Genomic DNA, 22,826 nt, shown 5'->3' on the forward strand with positions numbered 1-22,826 from the left:
TAAGCACTATGGTTGTTGAAGCTCATTTTGTCCATGAGCTAAACACTCATGGTCGATATCATTTTTGGTTGGGTGGCACGATGGCTTAAGTGGTTCCTCTTCTCTTATAGGTTGCAAACCGAAGAATGCTAATGGTGGTCATGCAAAAGGTGGTCATGTCTTGCGATGATGGTTTGAATTGGTGAATTTTTGAATGGCTCTTGTATCTATAGTCATATGGTATCTTTGTAGGGCAATCTCAATTGGTTTTGCATGGTTCTCGTCAATGGGGTTGTTGGGGTTGTTCTAGATATAGGTTGTATATGTTGTCCAAGCTAGGCATGTGTGTGTGTGTGTGTAGATGTATGTATGTATGTATGTACACACACACACACACAAATATGTGTGTGTGTGTGTGTGTGTGTGTGTGTGTGTGTGTGTGTGTGTGTGTGTGTGAAACATGTACATGTATGATAGTAGCATAAATGCAAAGTAATGGTTTTATTTTTGTAATGATATAGAACATTAACATATGAACAAGAAATTTTTAATTTTTAATGTTTTTGATGTCTTGAATGACAATAACATCCCAATATACTTTATTATTTGTAAAGAAATTCATTCTCAATCATTCTAATTCAACTTAAAAGAAATGTTTAAAATAAAGTGTGAATTTTAAGGCTATGATATACTTCCCTCCTAAAAATATGCATCGTCTTGATGCATCAATCAAAGTTTTATCATCATACCAAAAATAAGGCCAACAAGATTCATGCCCGACATGGTTAGTATTTTCATTAGTTGCATGCAATTTGTTCTTCACTTTTGCAATCAATTAATGCAAGAACTCTTAAAATAAAACAAACATGCAAATTCATTCAAATATTTAACATATCCTAAGTGAGTTCCCATAAATCAAAAATTTCTCAACATACTTGTTCTTGTCTAAGTAATGTTTATTTAACTCGTGCTTAAAATATACTCTCTATCTCATAAGAAATGATATATTGCATGTTTTCCATATATTCAATATTGCATTCATGCATAAGCAAGGAATCATTATAGAAGATCATAACTTGATAGTTATGTATCATACATACTTGCACTTACCCTCACAATTCAATAACTTGACCAAGTTACTATGTACTCCTTAACATCGTTCTTGGTGTATCATGTATCTAACACACTTGCACCATTTTTAGCTCATTCACAAATATCAATACCTCAAAGAAAGATCATTTTGATATTCAATATTTCCATGTTAAAAAAATCATATAAGATTAAAATTGTCCAACTAAGAATTGCAATAAACTAGATCACAACTTGCTCATATACAGATAATTTGTTCATACATGCCCTTTCACATATGATACTTAGGTATGTTAATAGATCATCCATGGATACTCGCAAATAACCTGAATAGTTAGTGGATCCACCTAGCTAGCTCATGTGACCTATGAATCATGCCCATCTAATCATTATCCAATCATACAACCTAGGCATTATGGCCATCAACACACATCATGCTTATAACACATAAATTTCTAAATTGACATCATATTCATGTAGAGACTCAAATGTAATCAGAAACATCAATATATACTAGAGTAAAATTATATTTACTTCATTCAATATCAAACATGTAGAACATTTACATTATCGCATCACTATCCATGTAATGCGTCTTACAACATTTGAAATTCACATCAACATGCATATCGTTCAGCATTAATTACTTCATGCAATGTTTCACATCTCTAACATTTCATAAAACAATAGATTTTGTTCAATCGGGATACTAATACAAGTTCAAGATTGGCACGTTCTCCATTATCTACTTCCTTCAACATTCTATCAATGTTCATTACAAACATGATAGAGGACATTAATATCACATCGTAGGACTAGCAACACAAATCACAAAGCCTAGCCACCATAAGAAATTAATATATATAAAATACATCATGATGGGTGATGGGTGATGGGTGCTCTCAACATCTATCTCTTTCAAGCACATCACGGGTGGAAACATTATCGTAGTGCTTATCCACCCAACCACAAAATATTTACACCCCTCGAAATTCTTTCTAACATGAAGAATATCCGACCCAACATGAGGATGTCTAGCAATAAAAAATGGGTGGTAGTAATGGCATTTGTGCAACATGATATATCTACTTTCTAATGTTAATATAATGATATCATGATACAGTAAAGAGTAATAAGACAATGGTCAAAATTGGTAGCATAGACTAATATTATAATTAATCAAACAAAACTTTGGTCAAAGCATCTTTTAAGTTGTTTGTCGACTAATAGATATAGGGTGATAATCTATCCTTCTTTGTTCCTCCATATTCAACATCATCTATAAACACATAAACAATCATTGAATACACAACAATGCATATAAATATTCACAAAACATAAATGAGTGTACAGAGGCATAAGAGTGCATAAGTGCACACAAGAGCTTACGGACATACAAATAAGCATGCAAACGCTTAGGTGGATGAACAAGAGAATTTCAAGAGGATACAAGGGTATTAGCCCATGCACTTTTATATCAATAAATAATTAGTATATACACGAGCATATGAATATCATACTACATTTGCAAAATGATCAAAAAAATCCAAAATGTAATCAATACCCATTGGTTCAAATATGAACATCACATTCCAACAATAAAATTCACTATTCAATCATCTATACAGATTTTTGCAGCATATCCCTAGCTAGGACATCATTTTAAATTATCAATCAATACAAATTATACAATGCATAAAACCACTTGATCCAAATTGGAGAAATGTTCTAGATCATATTGTTAAATCTAAAAAAAAAGAATCAAAATGAATGAGCAAATGGGGAGTGTTATCCGAAACATTGATTCAAAAACTATTATGCAATCAAAGCCAGAAATCTACAAGCAAATCGAAATAGGGAAAAATCAAAGTTTTCCTCCAACAACTTGAGCAAAACTTCATAAGTCAAATCCTTTGAACAATAGGGAGAATCCATGTAGACAAATCCATTGAGTTGCTACCCACAAAAATATTTCCTCAACGAAAATCCCAAAAAATGAATGTAGGAGGGTTTGGAGAGCAAAACTGTGAAAAATATACTCCTCAAAATCCACAAAATAATGGCAAAGTTCTTTCGTTGGTAATAATAATGCTACAAAAATAATGAAGTGCTCCTTCCCATGATTTAGGAAAACTCCCTTTCTTAATTAAAAAGCCTGCCTTCATGCATGTTATAGATCGAGGCAGTTGTTTAATTAATGTGGATCAACTTGAGGAATGAGAGATTACACCTAAATGAACTTAAACTTTTAAGTTGAACTGCACTACAAAATTCATGGGATCAGCGACTTTAAAATATTCCAAAAAAATCTCAGTAGCTCCAGCCCTGCCTCCCTCCATGGGAGGCACCATTAGCTGTAGTTGTTCATAAAAAAATGTCACAGAACTACATTATTCATATAAAATTTCATCATTCTGTGGGTTTCCATGGTTTCATAGGTTGGCGAGAGATTGATTAAGGTATTATTGAAAATTGCAGTCAGCAGATTTTAAAAAACAAATTGGGAGAAAAAATCTCTCCTGAGAAGCCAATTTACAATTTTTTTTTAGCTGTTTGCTCCTATGCTTATAAGTACCTCTGATGTTTCATGCACTCAAATTATAACAGAATTTAGGATTAAAAATGCTACAAATTCAACTTCAAACTAAAAATGAAAAAATCTCGAGGATTTAAGTGTTTTAATATTTACTGCTAGTCTTGGAAGTCGTATCAAATACTGATAATTTTTATGATAAACTTCCTTTCTTTGACGTTGCCACTTCAGAAAATGTACAACTTGGCCTCTTTCCACAAAATTGAAGCTTCCAGCAGCCGCCAATAACTCTCTGTACTTTCCCCAACAAAATTTGGAAATAACAACCATAGTAAATCGATGCCAAGAAACAAAAACGGAGGAACTTACAGCTAATTTCTTTTCTATCTACCAATCAAGCTCAAAAGGAGATTGTCAATAAAAAAGTTGAAAGACACTGTAATTATAAGCTTGTCTGCATTTGTACAATATAGGGGACCAACTCACCCTGTTCATCAATTAGGCAGCAGTTTTCAGACAATCAAAGACCAACTGTAACATTATACTGAGGGATATTGACATATATTTGTAAAGTTAACGCACTTTGTAGAGTTTCAAAATTGCACAGCAAAATAAAAGCAGAGATTTTCTATTGCTTTGAGGTATAAGTATTCACAAATGGAAAACCAAAACACCGATAATACATTTCCATTAGGTAATCCCAGACTGATCGGTAGGCAGCAGCTGGGCAATAGGCAGAGCAGCACCTTTCAACACTGAGAGGTGTTCTTCCCCTTTCAAAAACTGCGACATCGTTAGATGTACATACACCCTCATTCCAGCCCATTGCTTGGGCGATGGAAGTTGCCTCGAATATCCCATAATATAAAAACCCTCATCGGGTTCAAATACTTCACGAGTCCCAACTTCATTCGGAGAAAAACTTCTGAATAAATACTCGATACGATCACCTTCTCCGGTGCTCCATTTCTCTGCAACACCAAATATGTCATCTGCAATTCAAGCGTTGTGTATGGTAAGGGAAACATTCATCAGTAATATCGAAATTTGTAACTGCTTAAAAAGCATGGAAACTTATCAAGAATCTGATAAATTCCGTTCCAGTCTTTACATGGGTTAAGACCAAGTGTAAGACTATATGTCTAATTGGCAAACCTACTCCCCCATGTTCCCATTGGGCTCCCACATGTCCTCATTCAGCTGCTTATGAACATATTCTGCTTAAAATTTAAGTAACTAGAGTGTTCCCATGTAAACTTTAATTAGGAGAAAAATATAAATTGATCTTTCCCTATTTTAGTGGACCCCAAGTTGAAAATAAGGCAGGGTACCATAAGGGGCTTAAGCTCTATTTTTAAGGAAGAGGTGGTCCCATGAAAAAAAAAAAATTCTGCTAGGGGATTAGGTAGGGGTCCCATTGGAGGGGCTTAAGCTCTATTTTTAAGGAAGAGGTGGTCCAATGAAGAAAAAAAAAATTGGACTACTGGATTATTTGAAATCTACTTCTAAAAATAGAAGCTCCTAACTTTTTAGGCTTCTATTTTTGAGCCTATGAAAATGGGGTGGGGAGCTTAGGGCAGGTCCCCATGCCGCTGCTAAGCTTATTTTTGTTAGCAGCCACTGCTCAATATTTTTAGGAGCAATTTATATAGCTGGTGGCCCCATGGATATTTAATTTTACTGCTCATCTTTGAAGCAATTACCTTAAATTTTAGTTTTAGATGAAAAAATGTATGTAATAATTTTGGAGTAAATTTCGGAGAAAATATTGGAGGCAAATAAAAAGGAGGGAAAGAAATTTGTGGAGCCACATATCATTTTTCTCAATAAGCAGTTGCTGCTTATTTTCAGCCCCCCCCCCTTTTTTTCAAAGCTTATTTTTAATTTCTAAGCAGCAGCTGCTCCACTAAAATAGGGAGAGATTCCAATTTATCCAATTCCCCTAAATAAAAATTTGCATGGGGACACATCAGCTGCTTAAATTTAAGCAGATAATGCACTTAAACAGCCGCATGGGGACAGGGGGTTAGAAATTTTATTTGCCACTTGGCAATCAGAAAAGAGTTGAGATTAGTCCCACCAAAAATTTTAGAGGGAAAATAAAAATTAAAAAAAAATTATTTCATTTTTCACGGCTGCAGCTTAGAACCTTAAATTTTTTAAGCAATTTCATGGAACCACCCACTTCAAAAAATTCTTAAAAAATCTTTGTAGCACCCAATCTATATTTTAGGAAGCCCCCCTCCATGGGACCCCAACCTTATTTAGAATTTTTTCCCAAAAAATAGGAGACCCTACTTTTTAAGCCTATAATTTTAAGCACGTGAAAATGGGGTGGGGCTAGAAATTGCCCCACCAGCTTAGGAATATTTTATGCCATTTGTCGATAATTCGGGGGAAAACTAATTTTTTTTTACAATCAACTTGTTTAAATTTAGAAGTTTAAACTTAAGATGAGACTCCCAACATCTTTAAATTTAGGAGCTTAAATGTTTAAGTTGGCTCCAACTCTATTTTTTAGAAAGCCCCCCTCCATGGGACCCCAACCTAAACTTTGAAAAAAAGAGGAGCTAGAAATAAGCAACTACTTATTGAATTTAATTTGCAACAAATATTACTAATAATTTCATTTACAAAATGATTTAAGAGAATTTTACTATCCTAAGCAGCGATAAGTTGAGCAACTAACTTTAAAAAAAAAAAAAGTTGAGCAACTAACTGCTAGCCAAAATAAGCTAAGCAATTGCATGTGGACCTACCCTTGCTCATGTCCCCATGTAGCCTCCTTATTTGCATTTTTTGCTTAAATTTAAGTAGGTGTGTTATGATGCAAAAATTTTAATCACTGAAAAAAGATAAAGTGGAGTCTTCTCCTATTTTAGTGGAGCAGATTATTTTGATTAGCAACCATCGCTCAACTTTTTGTGCAACAATTTGTGGAGCTAGTAGTACCATTGATAATAAAACTTGTTACTTATTTTTAAGCAACCCTCTTAAATGATATTTTTAGATGAAATTCTCAATAATATTTCTTGCAAATAAAATTTGAAGGCAAATAAAAGGGAAAGAAAAATATGGTGAAGCCATGTGTCATTTTTTCATTGCTGCTTATTTCCAATCCCCTCTTTTTATCAAAACATATTTTCAAATTTTAAGCAACAGATCCACTAAAATAGGGAAGGGTTCCAATTTATAGAAGTTGTACATAAGCAACAACATGGGTACTTGGGGTAGTAAGGGCAAGTCCCCCTAGTTAGGCTTCAAATTGTGGCACTGGTGACCCCATAATTATTAAATTTTGGTGCTTATTTTTAATCATTCATCTTAAATAGCACTTCTAAATGAAATTATTAATAGTAATTTTTGCTAGTAAAATTTGAAGAAATAGTAGGAAGCAAATAAAAATGAGGGAAAACACTTTGTGGAGCCATGTGACATTTTTCCCTAGCTTATTTTTATTTTTTAAGCAGTGTCTGCTCCACTAAAATAGGGAAAAATTCCAATTTATCTTTTTCTTGTAATTAAAGATTTGCACGAGAACACTGGAGTCTCTTAAATTAAAGCAGAAATTGCACTTAAGCAGCTGCATGGGGAAATGTGGTGGGGAAATGTGGTAAGAGCGAGCCCCCATGCGGCTTCTTAGCTTATTTTGGCTAGCAGCAACTGCTTAGCTTTTTTAAAATCAATTTGTGGAGCTAATGGCCCCATGCATAGTAAAATTTGCAACTTAATTTTATGCAATCTTCTTAAATTGTATTTTTAAATGAAATTCTTAATAATATTTCTTGCAAATAAGATTTGGAGGCAAAGTTGAAGGCAAATTAAAAGGAAGAAGAAAAATATGATGAAAGCACATGTCATTTTTCCTAATAAGCAGTTGCTTCTTATTTCCAGGCCCTCTTTTTTCAGAGCTTACTTTCAATTTTTAAGCAGCAGATGCTCCACTGAATTCACTGAAATAAGGGAAGATTCCAATTTATCCTTTTCCCCTAATTAAAAATTTACATGGGTACACTCTAGCTGCTTAAATTTAAGCAGAAATTGTTCATAAGCAGCAGCATGGGAACATGGGGTAAGCTTTGAAAAACTGCGGGGGGGGGGGGGGGCTAGAAATGAGAAGCAACTTATTATTGGGAAAAATGACATGCTTTCACAATTCTGAGCTCTCCTTTTAATTTGCCTCCAATTTTTTCTCCAAAGTTTATTTACAACAATTATAGTTAAGAATACCATTTAATACAATTGCTTAAAAATAAGCAACAAAATTTAATATTTATAGGGCCACTAGCCCCCCAAAATTTGGCTGCTAGCCAAAATAAACTAACCAGCCGCATGATAACCTACCCTTACACAATGGGAATCTTGTTGGTACTACAGGCAAGTTTACCAAAACTCAGGCTTGTAAATGCGTAGAGGTGTTTTGGTGAATTCTTTTGTACATCTGTATAAAAGAAAAGAGTTGCGATGAGGTGAAATATTAAATAAGTAATAAGTAATTTGCTAAAGATAGAACCCGTGGAGAGATTAATTCAAGTTATAACCAAGTAAAGAACAAAGATGATATATCGAAATTTTACAGGGGATTTAAAACCTAGATTTCTTTGTGGATTGGATGATTGAGCCTGAAAGGTAGCTTGATATGGTAAGCTTTGAGAGGTGAGGATGATTCTTAGAGAGTCAAGGGCTACCTTATGGTGGGACAACATTCAACAATTACAGAGAAGACAAGGCAAGGAGAAGCTAAGGTTGTTAGAATTAATAATAAATGAATTTCATTTATGATGAACCTGGAAATAAAGAAGTGTCCAAGTTGTTGACTGTTAAGTCCAGTGTCTTTAGTCTTAGTTTATTGTCAATCATATTTAGTTTACCAGCAAATTCCTTAAGAGAATTCTAGCATGAGTGTGATGCCTAACCAAGGGACTAAAGTTGTCCCTTTTTTATGTACTTAAGTGACTTAATTAAAACATGTGATAAAAGCCAAAGTGGGTGCCCAGCTTCAAGAGTTCTTATTGGTGCACATTTTCGGTTTTTATTTTGGAGCCTTGGATTAAGAGGTGGACTATCGAGGGTAAAGATTGATTCATCTTTTTGAAAATTGTTAAAAACATCCTAAGGGCTCATTTGGGATCATTTTGTGATGAATTATTTTGCTTATTGCTGCTGCAACTTGGCTTGAAAATTCAAAACGAGTATCCCTGGTTTCGATGAGGCACACGGGCTATCCCTAATTAGAAGAGTGTGTTTCAGTGGAATAACTTCGGTTTGTGAAACCCTAGCACATTGTAAATTTTGGGCTGCAAGTATTTATCATGTTGGAGGACAATTAGAGGAAGATACCAACATTGAAAATTCAGATTGGTGAACATCTACATCTGTAGATTGTCAATTTTTTAGCACCTTTTTGGGACGGCTACAAAGGAACAGCTAAATCAGTCTATTTGCTGGTCTATTTGGGAGCCTAGCGCCTGTTTGAGGGACAACTAGAGTTTGATAAAATTCAGAAATAAATCTAAGGTATTCGTGTCCCTAAATCTATCTATTTTCCTGTCTACAACTCAAAAAAAAATTAGGCAAAATCAGACATGCTTTTCTGAAAATTTTGGGCTATTACAAGGGTTATTTTGTAATAATTTATGAGTATAATAAGAAACAGAAATTTCTGCTTTTGGTCCTAAATCTGATCTGAAACTGACATAAATCTGAGATGTAAACATGTACAGGTTCATTCTAGATTTATGCCCTAGTTTGCAGAATTTTGTCTTTGTTTTTAGCACCCCTATTTAAATTTAATACTATGGTATCAGAGATGCAAGACTTGGCAGCCTGTTTGGGTTGATTGCATGCATGGAAAAGGTGGTCATTGCTTGGGAAAAGAGAAAGGAGTAATAGCGGGTTCAGATCAACCCCCATCATCAAGTGATGAAGAAGCAAAACAAATGTTTTCAGACATGATAAGACTGTTGAATGATAAACAACCTTTACTTGAGTCAGTTGGCGCATAACACAGCATATGGAAGGACTTTGGAGCATACAGAAAGGGAAGAAAGTAGCAAAGCTGCAAAAAACAAGGAACATTCTACTAGCAAATCCATAGGTTCGTCACAATCCAAACATTTTATGCCCACTTTTATACAAGAAGATAAGCCTATGCAAAAGGAACCTGTAAAGGACAATGAGGATGTTGAGATTTTGGCTAAGTATCAAGCTTTGGGGGAAGATTTTCAATCAGCTCTCTTTTAAAGACTACTTGGAGGTCACCAAACCAACAAAGCCAAAGCAGAAACAATGAGTCACGAGAAGCAAAATTATGGGCTACAAAAGAGGTTGAGACAACTATCCTTACCTAGATTTGATGGATCATTCAAGTGTACGGCTATAGCTTGGATTCAAAAGTTGGACGTCTACCTTTCTTTGAACCAGATGAGGGAGATTAATGCCATCAAATTTTTTGTACTTCACCTTGAAAGGGCTGCACGAGTGGTGGAATCATGGTTTCGTGACACAAGGACATGGTGCAATAGTTTCTTATGACCAGTTTTGCGCTACATTGATAGAGAGATTTGACCGTAAGGATTCAGAGGCACGTTCTAGATAGTTGGCTCAGTTGAGACAGATTGGAACACTTGATGCATATGTTTCAAAGTTTCAGCGATTATCAGTTATGGTTACTGATGTGTCACAGAAGAGATTGATTTCTTCGTTCATGGAAGGTTTGTCAGAACCTCTCAGAGGTTGGGTCAAAGCTTTTGATCCGCCATCCTTGGAAGATGCTATTAAGCAAGCAAGGAATATGGAGTTATCTACACCATAGGCTAGGTTTCCTAGCAAATTTCCGTAGAGGTCCTCACCGTAGAATTGGCGGCAGAAGAAGGATAAGAACCAAAATATACTAGACCAGCAAGAGAGATATCTAAGTCAGTTGGTAGGACATCTCATGATTTGAGGGATGAGTTAAGACGAAAGAGGCTTCGCTTTGATTGTCGTGAACCTTGGACACCTAGACATAGGTGTAAGAGTGGGGGCAAAGCCCACTAGATTGAGGTCTTTGAGGAGCCCAGTGATAAGGAGACACAAGTTTGTGATGAGCAACAAGAGAATATGGATGGAGAGTTAGGCAAAGACAAGCATTAGGATGATTTGCCACAAATGGAGGGTGCAATTGCTCCTCATTATCGTGCTTTCAGAGTTAATGGTGTTGTGCAGGGACAACGGATTCTTGTATTAATTGATAGTGGGGCTACCCACAACTTCATTGATGTGTCCTATGTGAAAAAGAGGGGTTCGAAAGTGGAGGAACATGAAGGTTTCCGTGTGAGGACAGCAAATGGCACATTGCGTTGTGCAAATCTTGTTCCACAATTGAGCATGGCATTGGGTAATTACACCCTTATTGAGGACTTTTATTTGATTGACATTGAGGAAACTAATCTTGTGTTAGGAGTTCAATGGTTGCATTCTATAAGTCCATATCTGACAGACTTCAAAACTATGCAATTGAGTTTTACAACGAATGGTAAAAAAGTGGTATTGAGAGGCTTATCTTCAGATGCACCTAGAGTTGTTTCAGCTAAGAGGATGGAGAAAAAATTTTGTGATGTCCCCATAATAGTGATTGATATCTGAATATACTTACGTATTAGTTATATAATTGTATGAGTTTATGACTGAAACTCTATAGTATTATGTAATCAGTTTCATAAACATAATAAATGGATTATTACACACATTTACATTAATAATACATGTTCATTAAATATTGCATAATATTAATATTCTTATTTACATGGTAATCATAATGTAATATTGACAAGGCAACAATAACTAATAAGACTAAAGAAACATTAATAAACAATATATAACAATATAGTGGCAGACAAGATCTGACACATGTCAGATCTGTCTGCTTTCCCATCCTTTAAATAAACCATAGATTAAGGCAGCACCTATATTAAGGAAGTCTAAGATCAAAATGGTAATCGATGATCACATGTTTATCATGGAAATCGTTGTTTATACATAAAGTTGCTAATGTAATTTACTCCCACCATTACAATAATAACTAATCACCGATAGAAGACGCCTCTACATAAAGATGTGTTTCTTATTAGAGTCACGACTTTATAAGAAATTGTTGAAATTCATATATCTTAAGGTTAGGAATCCAGAACTATATATTCTTTATCATACCAACTCTTATCCGTAACTAGCAAAGGAACAAGATAGAACAATTAAACAAAACAAAAACAAATTGTTAATCCTTAATATGAATGTAGTCGGAAGGTTGTATGAATGAATAGGGAAAGGCTTGTGTAAAACCATCGGGCGTCTATCCCAAGATGGGTAGAGATCAGCGACCCATGTAAGACCTTGAGGGTGTCGTCCCAAAAATAGGCCTGGGCTTGGATCCAAAACCTTGAGGAGTCGTCACGCTGAGGTATCAAAGTGTCCTATTAAAGATCATAATCCTTTCGAGACTTACATTAGTAGTAAGGTTTTTACGTTGAACTCCATCGTGATGTTAATTTCTATTTCTATTTCTATTTGCTTTGAGAATGTTCAAATTATGATGTCTTAAATGGTTAAACTTACTTGGGGACATTACATTTTTCAACATTCAGAGACTGAGTGGATAGTGCAGTGTTTTATTACAGATAAGTCCAAAGATATAGGACAAGGATATCATGTTGATACAAGGCTTGTTGGACAAGCATGGCTTAGTGTTTTCAAATTTACCACATGGTTTACCTCCAAATCATGGTTTTGAGCATGTCCTTGAGCTTGTGGATAGCAAGCCAGTTGTCACAGATCCTTACCGTCATCCCAAGCAGTTCAAGGATGAGATTGAGAAGACTATTAGGGAGTTGTTGGATGCAAGACATGTACAGCCCAATTCTAGTCCTTTCTCTTCTATTGTCTTGGTGAAGGAGGATGGTAATATGAGGATGTGCATAGATTATCATGCACTTAATAAGAAAACCATCAAGAACAAGTATCCTATTTCGCGTATTGATGAGTTGTTGGATGAGCTACATGGAGTGGTCTATTTTTCCAAAATCGACCTTCGATCAGGATACCATCAAATTTGATTTCGGGAGCAAGATGTGCACAAAACAACATTCAAATGTCACTATGGATATTTTGAGTATTTGGTAATACCCTTTGGATTATCAAATGCTTTGGCTACATTTCAGTCTTGTATGAACCATGTGTTCAACAAGCAATTGCAGAAATTTGTGTTGGTTTTCTTTGATGACATCCTAGTATATAGCTAGACGTGGGAGGAGCATCTTCGGCACCTTGATGAGGTATTGAGTATTTTGGCAAATAATTCCCTGTTTGCAAAAGCTTCTAAGTGTGAGTTCAGCATGACCGAGCTATTGTATCTTGGATATGTCAATGGGAATGGTGGAGTGAAGGCACATAGGGAGAAGATTTGGGCCATACTTGATTGGCCACCACCGAAGAATGTGTCACAATTGAGGGGCTCCATTGATCTATGAACATACTATAGATGGTTTGTAAAGGGCTTTTCTTCATTAACCGCTCCTTTGACAAATTTGACCAAGAAGGATGGTTTTGTTTGGATGGATGATAAGGAGATGTTGGCAATCATGCACGCACTTGAAAAGTTTCACCAATACCTTGTGGCCACCAAGTTTATAGTGAGGACTGATCATAATTGCCTCAGGTATTTCATGGAGTAAAAAGGATTGAATGAAAGACAGCAACGTTGGGTAAGTAAGCTACAAGGGTATGATTTTGATATTGAAATTGTCAAGGGGAAAAATAATATTGTTGCTAATGCATTGTCTAGAAATCCTACATTTTGGTCACTTTCAAAAATTTCAGCCACTTGGAAGGATCACATATTAGCAAAATATACCAAAAAAAAGCATGCTTGCGATATTTTAGATGGTAAAATTGTAGATGACAAGTACAAGGTGATTAATGATATCATCTATTACAAAGATAGAATCTACCTAGTGTCCGAAAGTGAGTTTAAACATAAAATTCTTGTTGCTGTTCATAACAATCAATTTGCTGGTCACCCTGATTATTTGAAGACATATAAGTACAATCGTGAAAGATTTTCATGGAAGGGTATGAAGGATGATGTTCTTAAGTACATGAGAGAATGTCTAGAGTGCCAAAGAAACAAGGCTGAAATTTGTTTTCCAACAGGGCTGCTACAACCACTCCCTATTCCTAATCAAAAGTGGGAGCAAATATCTATGGGTTTTATTACGGGGCTGCCTAAGGCGAATGGTAAGGACTGTATTTTTGTTGTGGTGGACAAACTTACGAAATATGCTCATTTTATGCCTCTACCTTTCAAATTTAAGGCACCACAAATTGTTGGTTTGTGTTTTGACCAAGTTTTTAGACTTCATGGAGTACCAAAGAGGATTTTAAGTGATAGAGACCGCATAGTCATCAGCACTTTTTGGCAAGAATTGATGAAATTGGCCGGAACGGAACTTGACCATAGTACTAGTTATTATCCTCAAACAGATGGTCAAACTGAAATTGTAAACAAGTGGCTTCAAAGTTACTTGAGGAACTATGTTTTGAGTCAGCAAAAAGCATGGGCAACATGGTTACATTTGGCAGAATTTTGTTACAACACTACATATCATGTGAGCATTGGCATGGCTCCTTTCAAATCTTTGTATGGTTATGAAGCTTCTACATTTGTGGATTTGGTCTTTTCTAATTCTAGAGCTCCAAAAGCTCTTGAGTGGGCTAAAGAAAATCAAGATATCCTCAAAGCACTCAAGGAGAATGTTTAGATTGCACAAGAACAACAGAAAAAATATGATGATAGCCATCGAGTTGAGAAGTTTTTTGAGGTGGGAGACTTCGTATTTGTGCGTCTTCAACCTTATAGACAATCTTCATTGAAGATAAGTGGGGTGGAAAAGTTTAAACCCAGATTTTATGGGTCTTTCAAGGTGAGTAAGAGAATAAGAGAGGTGGCATATGAGTTGAAGCTACAATTTACCAGCAAGATTCATAATGTATTCTATGTGTCATGCTTCAAAAAGGTACTTTGACAGCATGTTATACCTTCAACACAATTGCCTCCAATGGATGAAAAGGGTAAATTGATACTTATTCCAGAAACAAGTTTACAAGGGAGAAAAGATTGAGGAATAAGGTAATTTATGAATATCTTATCAAATGAAAAAAACTTGCCCTTAGAGGATGCAACATGGGAAGGAGAGCAGATTCTTAAGCATCCTAGTCTTCAAATGCTTGAGGACAAGCATTCTTTGGGTTGAGAGGACTGTAATGTCCTCAACTCAAATCAAGATGCTTAGAAGTAGTTTGGCCATCATTTCCTTGGATTACCCAAGTGGAAGAGGACATCGAGCATCATTGGGTAAAATATGGAGTCCTTGGTTTGTTCTAATTTCTAATTTTAAGTTGAGTGTATGTCTTTTGATACAACTTAAGTGAACTCGATTTCAGAGACTAAGTTATTTTAAGTTAGGCACAACTTTTTTAGGCAATTTTAAATGATGTCTGCCCAAGGGACTTAAGTTGTCCCCTTTTTTATGTACTGAAGTGAGTTAATTAAAACATGTGACAAAAGCCAAGGTGGACACCTACCTTCAAGAGTTCTTATTGGTGCACATTTTAGGTTTTTATTTTCGAGCCTTGAATTAAGAGGTGGACTATCAAGGGTAGAGATTATTCCATCTTTTTATAAGTTCTTATAAAACATCCTAAGGGCTCATTTTGAGATCATTATGTGATGAAGTTTTCTACTTATTGCTGCTGCAACTTGGCTTGAGGATTCAAACCCTTGAGTATCCCTAGTTTTGTTGAGACACACGGGCTCTCCCTAATTTGAAAGAGTGTGTTTCAATAGAATAACTCCGGTTTGTGAAACCCTAGCACATTGTAAATTTTGGGCTGCAAGTCTTTATCAGGTTGGAGGCCAATTAGAGGAAGACACCAGCATTGAAAATTCAGATTGGTGAACGTCTACAGCTGTACATTGTCACTTTCTGAGCACCTTTTTGGGACGGCTGCAAAGGAACAGCTACATCAGTTTATTTGCTGGTCTCTTTAAGAGCCTAGTGCTTGTTTGAGGGATGGCTTGGGTTTGATAAAATTCAAAAATAAATCTGAGGTATTCTTGTGCCTAAATCTATCTATTTTCCTGTCTATAACTCAGAAAAAAATTAGGGAAAATCAGACATGTTTTTCGGAAAATTCTGGGCTATTACAAGGGTTATTTTGTAATAATTTCTGAGTATAATAAAAAACAGAAATTTCTGCTTTTGGTCCTAAATCTGATCTGAAAACTGGCATAAATCTGAGATGTAATCATGTGCAAGTTCATTCCAGATTTATGCCCTAGTTTGCAGAGTTGTTTTCTTTTATCAGTTGTGCCCTAGTTTGCAAAATTTTGTCTTTGTTTTTATCACCCCTATTTGGGGATATTACAGCTGCTGCGTGGACCTTTTGGTAGATATCTAAAATATTGCAGAGAACTACCTGTGGTTGATGGCTGCTAGAGGAAGAAAAAGAGTACAAAGTCCAAAAAGGTCGCTAAAGCCCCTATTGCTGCTGCAAATCCTTCCATTGCGATATGTTCATAAAGTATTTTTTTTTGTTTTCCAACACAAAATGGAAACACCAATAGAAAAATTTAATGGTCATGATTTTCACAGGGAAGGTGAAAATACAAATGCAATTGATGAAAACAAATTGAAGGGGTATAGTGAATAGCACAGTAGTACCTACAAATGCTAAAACTATCTTGTTAAATAGTTTGCCTTCAAAATATAGCAATGCTATTTTTACTCTCAATCATCCTTCATAGACTTTAGAAGATGTGATTTAAATGCTCTTAGTTGAAGAAAAGAGAGCAACTCCAGGGAATTCTGGAGGAGATACTCAGCAAGAGATTTTATTATACTCAAAGAAAAGGATAGGAAAGAGAATCTCAGGCAAGAATTAGATTGAGTGTTACAACTATGAGAAAACGGGTCATACTGCAATTAATTGTAAAATTCATGCAAGTGACCTTCCCAAAGAGAAAATTAAAGAATTAGTAGATATAATTGTTGTTGAGGAACCACCAAATGTTGATAGTAAATATAATTGTTGAAGAACTTGTTTTATTTTGAAGAGGCCAACACTTTGAAGACAAGGAAGCATGCAGTAGAGAATAGTTATATGCTCAATAATCTGAGGTACTTGTGGATTGGAGAAACTATACCTCATTGAGGTTATGAGACATACATGTGAAGGTTGGTGTCTAATGGTTTACATGAAACCTGAAAATTCAGCATCATACCTTTATGAAGGTGACGAAACACTTCATGTGCCAATGGTGTCCAATGATGTTGGGAACTTGGATGATAGCTGAGCAACTATACTTGGGGAGCAGCTTGAAGAAGTTTTACTGGTCCAAGAACTGTTTTCAAAGGATAGCTTCTACCTAACATACTAGTTTGTTTTATGTTGTTAGTCAGTTTTTTACTACATAGAGATATGTTAGGAAATCATCAAAATTCAGTTATTCCTTAAGAGGAAATGTAGAATAACTAATAAATGAATTTCATTCAGGATGAACATAGAAATAAAAAACTGTAGATGTGTCCAGGTTGTTGAATGTTAAGTGCAGTTCGTTTTCTTTAGTCTTAGTTTGCTGTCAGTCATATTAGTTTATCAGCAAATTCCACAACAGAATTATAGCATAACTGTTGAGGTTACCGGAGGTTACTGTATCTATTTATCTGTATCATCAAATGAATAAAAGTATGCAGCAAGTCATTCAGCTATTTTTTCCTGTTTTGTTCTTTGCTCTTTTCAATTAAGGTTATGGCCTAAGATGCTAAAAGATCTTAAGGCAAAGTTCTTGCCCTTAGACCACCAACAAAAGTTTAAATAATTTCAAAATCTGCGACAGCAGGAGTTGTTTGTACAACAGTACACTGAAAAAAAAATAAAGCAGCTGCTATATACCTCTATGGCCTAAGATTTCAGCTCTACATTGAATTAATTATAATCAAAGATGGTACTATGGATGAGGCATATCAATATAGCTTAAAATCTGAGGAGAAACTATCTAGAAACCAATAGAGTACAGCAAGAGGTGTTGCACAATTTTATAGAGATGAAAATATGCAAGGCACTAGAAGAATCAAGATTTGCAAGGAGCTGATTAAGTACTTCACAAGACTGGCTATCTAGAGAAGGAACATATCTACCAAGAGGGGGAGGAAAATATGGTAGAGGAAGACGTAGTTCAATTGGTGACACATCATTCAGAAATAATAAAGGGTGCAAATGGTGTTACAACATTGTACAGATGATGACAAAGAAGTGTTCAAAATTGCTTTGTTCATATACAAGCAATAAAGTGTAGATAACTTCATGCAGAGCATGCCTGCAGTGCCTAACGGGATAAGTGAAGGCAATGAGAAGATGACAGAAATAAGTTGAAGTTTAGTTCAGTCCAAGAGAACGCAGATGAGGGTATTGATCCAGCATAAATAGCTGAAAAAGTTGCGGCTTTTCAAAACTACATATGTGGGGTGAAAGGAAAAGTGTTGCTATAGGAGCACCTAGAGCAAGGTGTAGAGGATAAATTGTTCTTTAAACAACTACAGTCATTTTTGAAAAGCAAGAATAATGTAGAAAAATAAATTCCTCCTAAGGATATTTAGAGACAAGCATGTGCCAAGTGTAGTGCACAAGTATGAAGAGGTGAAAGCTGTACACAGATTTTGGTGATAAGACTTATAGTCTAATAGTAGTCTCCGAAATGAGATGAGAAAAGAAAAGTTGAAGGAATTAGAATATAATCAAGAGGAGATAGAAAGGAAGGAGACAAAAGCGGTCACACTTGAAATGGTGGAAAGGAACACCATGGCCATGGTAGTTGGCCAAAAGAATGGTTCTACCACTCAGCCTATGTTGGTGAGCATTAAAGTCACAAAATTCTTACCCAGAGTATCTGATGCAGGAGCATCCTCAGCATGCAACAATCCTCATCACCATAAAAATAAAATGAAAACATAAATAAATAAAGGAATAACTACCCTGACTTTGTCTTCTGATCATTCTCAAACGCTTAACTTCATCCATGATTCCAATAGTGTCATTTAATTTCCACATGCAGCTTGTGTATATAACAGGGGATGGACAGATTAAAACCATATGTTGGAGAGAAAGAAGAGGGCAACCATAAATAGCAACTCAATTCACTTGTATTTTGGCAGGAGACAAAACCAAAAAAACTGAAAAGAGAATTGACGATTAGAAAGGCATAACAGAACATTTTATGGATCGATTGGAACAAAAACATTTAGGGATCAAATGGAACAGAATGTGGAGGGGATAAGAGACACTTTTGTCTGGGTGCGAAAGGAAAGCAATAAAGACCACATGACAGAAGAAGAGTGAGCATTTATAGCCACAGCGAAGGCAATTTTGTCCATATAGTACAGAAATTCCAAGCCAAAATAAGGCTGCATGGGAAGGAGAGGGGTGATAAAAGTAATTTATTTTTTCAGAAAAGGCCAAGGAAGAGGAATGCAGCAAAAGTGGGGTGTGGGCCATTTAAAGGGATTTCATGTGTCCATATGTGCAGGGCTAGTGTATTACTGTAGTCCAGAAGTGCTTAGTAAAGAGACAAAAAAGGAAGACCTTGCTGGAGGCAGATGAAATGGGAACAATGCTTTTGACAAAATTCACAAATGAAACCTGATTTTGATTGGTAGCCCAAACAGCTGCAGCAAGTCTGGCAGGATCATCCTCAGCTGGAAGGAGCTTCTTTCATTGTAGGAGTATTTCTTTGGTCTCATCTGCAACAGCAACGTTGGTATCATGTTGGAGTGTTCTTGACAATGACTGTGAGCTTATGCCCAGGTACTTTATGTAAGTTGTTTTGTACGTTGGAGACTGATTTATATGTGGTAACCAGAAGGTGCAATAATGTTAAATAAAATATATAAATTTTCATTTTTTTCATGTTCAGAGATAAATTTGTTTGTACTAAAACGAGGTATTTAGGCTGCAAGTTTAGGCAGTCCTTAACTGGAACCCCTACCTTGACGGAATCAGTTTACATCTCAATATCAGACATCCATTGTGCCCACTTCTCCTATTGAGATGGTAGATCAAACCCTGACTCTCTCTTCAAGTTCTTCCTCCTATAGTGGATAGCTCACGTTCTGATTCTCAAGTTGCTACTCAGAGAATTTTTAGCAGCAGTTCTATGTCCGGCGAACTTGATCTTACAATAAATGTTAAATTGAACAAAAAGACTCAATATTATTCAATAGCTTACAAGTTCACTCCCTCGTTAGTACAGGACACTATTGGTGGGATATGAAGCAAACCAAAAAGTTTTTAAAATTTAGGGGCATAAGTCAATGCCCTTACCTTAATGCAAAATAAATCTGTTTGATATCTGAAGTATCCAACTCTCCACATTGAAATATTTTCTATATATTTAGAAAATGTTTTGTTTTAGCTGGTTTACAGTTTCAACTTTTAGAATAAAGTGCCTCAATATGTTTATGGGTGAGAAGATATATACTTGAGGAAGAAGAGAGGAAAGATGACAAAGTTGTCTTCCTTGGGGAGTATGATTGTTCTTGTTAAAGATGTATGCTATGAAGAACAAGCCAGTGCATGGACAGCATCATTCTTATATCAGAGCCTTCAAGATTTTGCAGTGATACGACAAGTTATTTCCCAATGGAGGGTGATGGGCAGTAGTTCAAGATGAGAGACTAATGATTAAAGAGATTAAGCTAGGGGTGAGGAAATGTCATAAGAAAAAAAAAGATTTCCCCATTGGGGTTGCACCTAATGATGAAGGAAGAAAAGCATACAAAAAAAAGAAGAAAAACAATGAGAAGATAATGGGGGAAATCAGTAACTTCAAACAAATGGTTTTGAGGAAAAATCTTGATCTATGTCAGGGAGAAGAGAAGAAGAATAGAAAGATGGCGTGGATTATGCCATGCATCTTTGGAACAAAGAAAAGAGTTTCTTAAGACCTTGAAAATGTCTAAATATTGTTTCGTGGGACAAGGGATTTATTATTTAAAGAAGCTGGGCAATATTTTAGGAAAACAAAAAAATTTAAATGAGAATTTTCTTATAAAATCAGAACAAATGGATTAAGAACTTTTAGACAACATTAGTATAGATAAGTCATAAACTTTAACAATCCATGAAGACAAGGGAACACTACTGTGTTGTTTGGATGAAGATCAAAGAGTGGATAAGCATGAGATTTCAAAGTTGGAAGATGTTATGTCCCCTTTTCAAGATTAGATCGATGGAGAAGACCTCTAGCCGATCCCCTTTTCCCATAGGCTAAAGGATAGAACAAGGGAAATAAAAATAATGTTATTTTAAACGAGCCCAATCATTTTATATATTCTAGGTCCTATGTAATATTTAAAGAGTTTTTTTTACACTTTATTCAAATGGAATTCGAAAAACAGCCTTTGCATGTAGCTTAAAAATATATTATACTTGGAGGGAAAAAGAAAAATAAAATAAAGGGCCCAAAATAAATCATCTAGAAAAGAGATGTCGAAGTTCACATTGAAGCATCTAATTTTATCATTTCATTATTTCTTCCATTTTGGAGATTGAAGCATTTAAAGATGAAAATTCTTGGTTTTGAAGATCTAAATCCTCTGGACTTTCCATTTATGGATTTGAGGATGAAGACTGTCATCTCCATTTGAAGTGATTCTAGTCAAGGATTGCACTTGGGCTTATTGATTGAAGTCATGTTCAACATGCTATAGTAATTTGAAGTCATTTTTAGTTTGCTACAATGTCGCTACAATGATTTATTGAATTTTCAGTTTATGGAGATTTGAATTGATTAATATCTGCAAGCAAATCAGTTATATTTATTTTATTGGATGATTGAAAGGAATTTTCAAATCATTTACAGACTTAATATTGGTAATTTATGAGGGTTTGTTGCTGCTTTTACATACATTATTGCTGATTACATTGGCTGTTGCAAATAAAAATCAGATCTGGTGTTTCTAAGTTGATGTTTGCATGTTTATTGCTGGTCTCATAATTTATCCAACAACTCATTATCCAAATCTACTTTCATATTTGGTCGATTTAATTGAATAAGAATTTTATATAAACCTTGGTGAATAATTGTATCGAATCATAAATTGACAGTCATATTTAATATATTTGACACTTACAATTCAGATCTGCTCTTTATGTTACATTTGAAGATGTACGCTAACATTATGAGAGTTTGGATTTACTGTTTGGAAGTGTAAATTTAATTTAAAAAGGTTTACAATACTGCGTTATTGCTAGTCAGCTAGGGTTTGGAATCTACACTGGTAATTGATTATTGTTTCAACTTGTATATGTTTGATAAATCACTAATTTCCTAGAGTTGTTCGATTGGGGACATTACAAAAGAGTGACTTTTAGATGTCTAACACATAATTAAGATTGCAATGGGAAGTAAGATGAAGGAGGAGCATGTTATCGGAAAAAATGTATAGTTTAGTAATGTTAATTATTGATAGTCAGTTAGCCGACGGGTAGGTAGTTGGAGTCGCGACGGTTGTGTCGCACCCCTTCGGCTGTCATATATTGTACCACCTCCGGGTGTTGGGGGACATGTAATGTTGACGACAGATTATAATATGAACATCTTTTGACATTAATGGCAAGCCTATTCTGGTACTTCTTTTGTATTTGCATTGTGCATTGCTGTTCGATTTCTGTACTCTTCCTGTTTACCCAGTGAGGTAAACATTTGGCGCCGTTGCCGAAATTATTTCGAGAGGGACGGGAATATACTACATGGCACAGGGATAATGGGACAACCATTGCCCGAGGGGACGAGCAGTAACCCTGACGAAGATCACCAAGAACTGTTCGAAGGAGAACGAGCACTCACAAAAGATTTCTCTTGCATCCTTCAGGCGGCCATCGAAACACACGTACGGAGGGAAGCCACCATTGAGGCGGTTCCAGAGGATGTTGTGTGGAGCACGCTTGGTGTAAGCCCGGCGGTGAATCGGTTGATGAGCAATTTGCCTAACCTTCTGGCTCAAGCATTTTTGGCTCTTCAAAACCGCAGAGAAGACACCTACCGTGAGAACCGACGACAGCAAATCTTACGAGAATTTCATGAGCGCCAGGATGACGGACGTAGAGAAGACCGACGAAGGACAAATAATCCTTA

The 22,826-nt window shown here is 35.7% G+C and overlaps 1 protein-coding gene across 2 annotated transcripts in view; it reads right to left on the minus strand.

Annotated features, from left to right (window-relative positions):
- Positions 1–3,997: 3,997 nt before the first annotated feature.
- LOC131050148 (uncharacterized) overlaps positions 3,998–22,826 on the minus strand; it is a 79,777-nt gene continuing 60,948 nt past the window's right edge. The window contains exon 3 of one of the 2 annotated variants that reach the window (XM_057984332.2): positions 3,998–4,572. In XM_057984332.2, the coding sequence (XP_057840315.1) occupies positions 4,292–4,572 (281 nt within the window). In that variant the 3' untranslated portion in view covers positions 3,998–4,291. Of the gene's footprint in view, positions 4,594–22,826 lie in introns of both variants that reach the window. The other variant, XM_057984324.2, reaches the window with a different exon arrangement.

This window comes from Cryptomeria japonica, chromosome 3 (genome assembly GCF_030272615.1).
Source record: "Cryptomeria japonica chromosome 3, Sugi_1.0, whole genome shotgun sequence".
In the NCBI taxonomy this organism is placed as follows: Eukaryota; Viridiplantae; Streptophyta; class Pinopsida; order Cupressales; family Cupressaceae; genus Cryptomeria; species Cryptomeria japonica.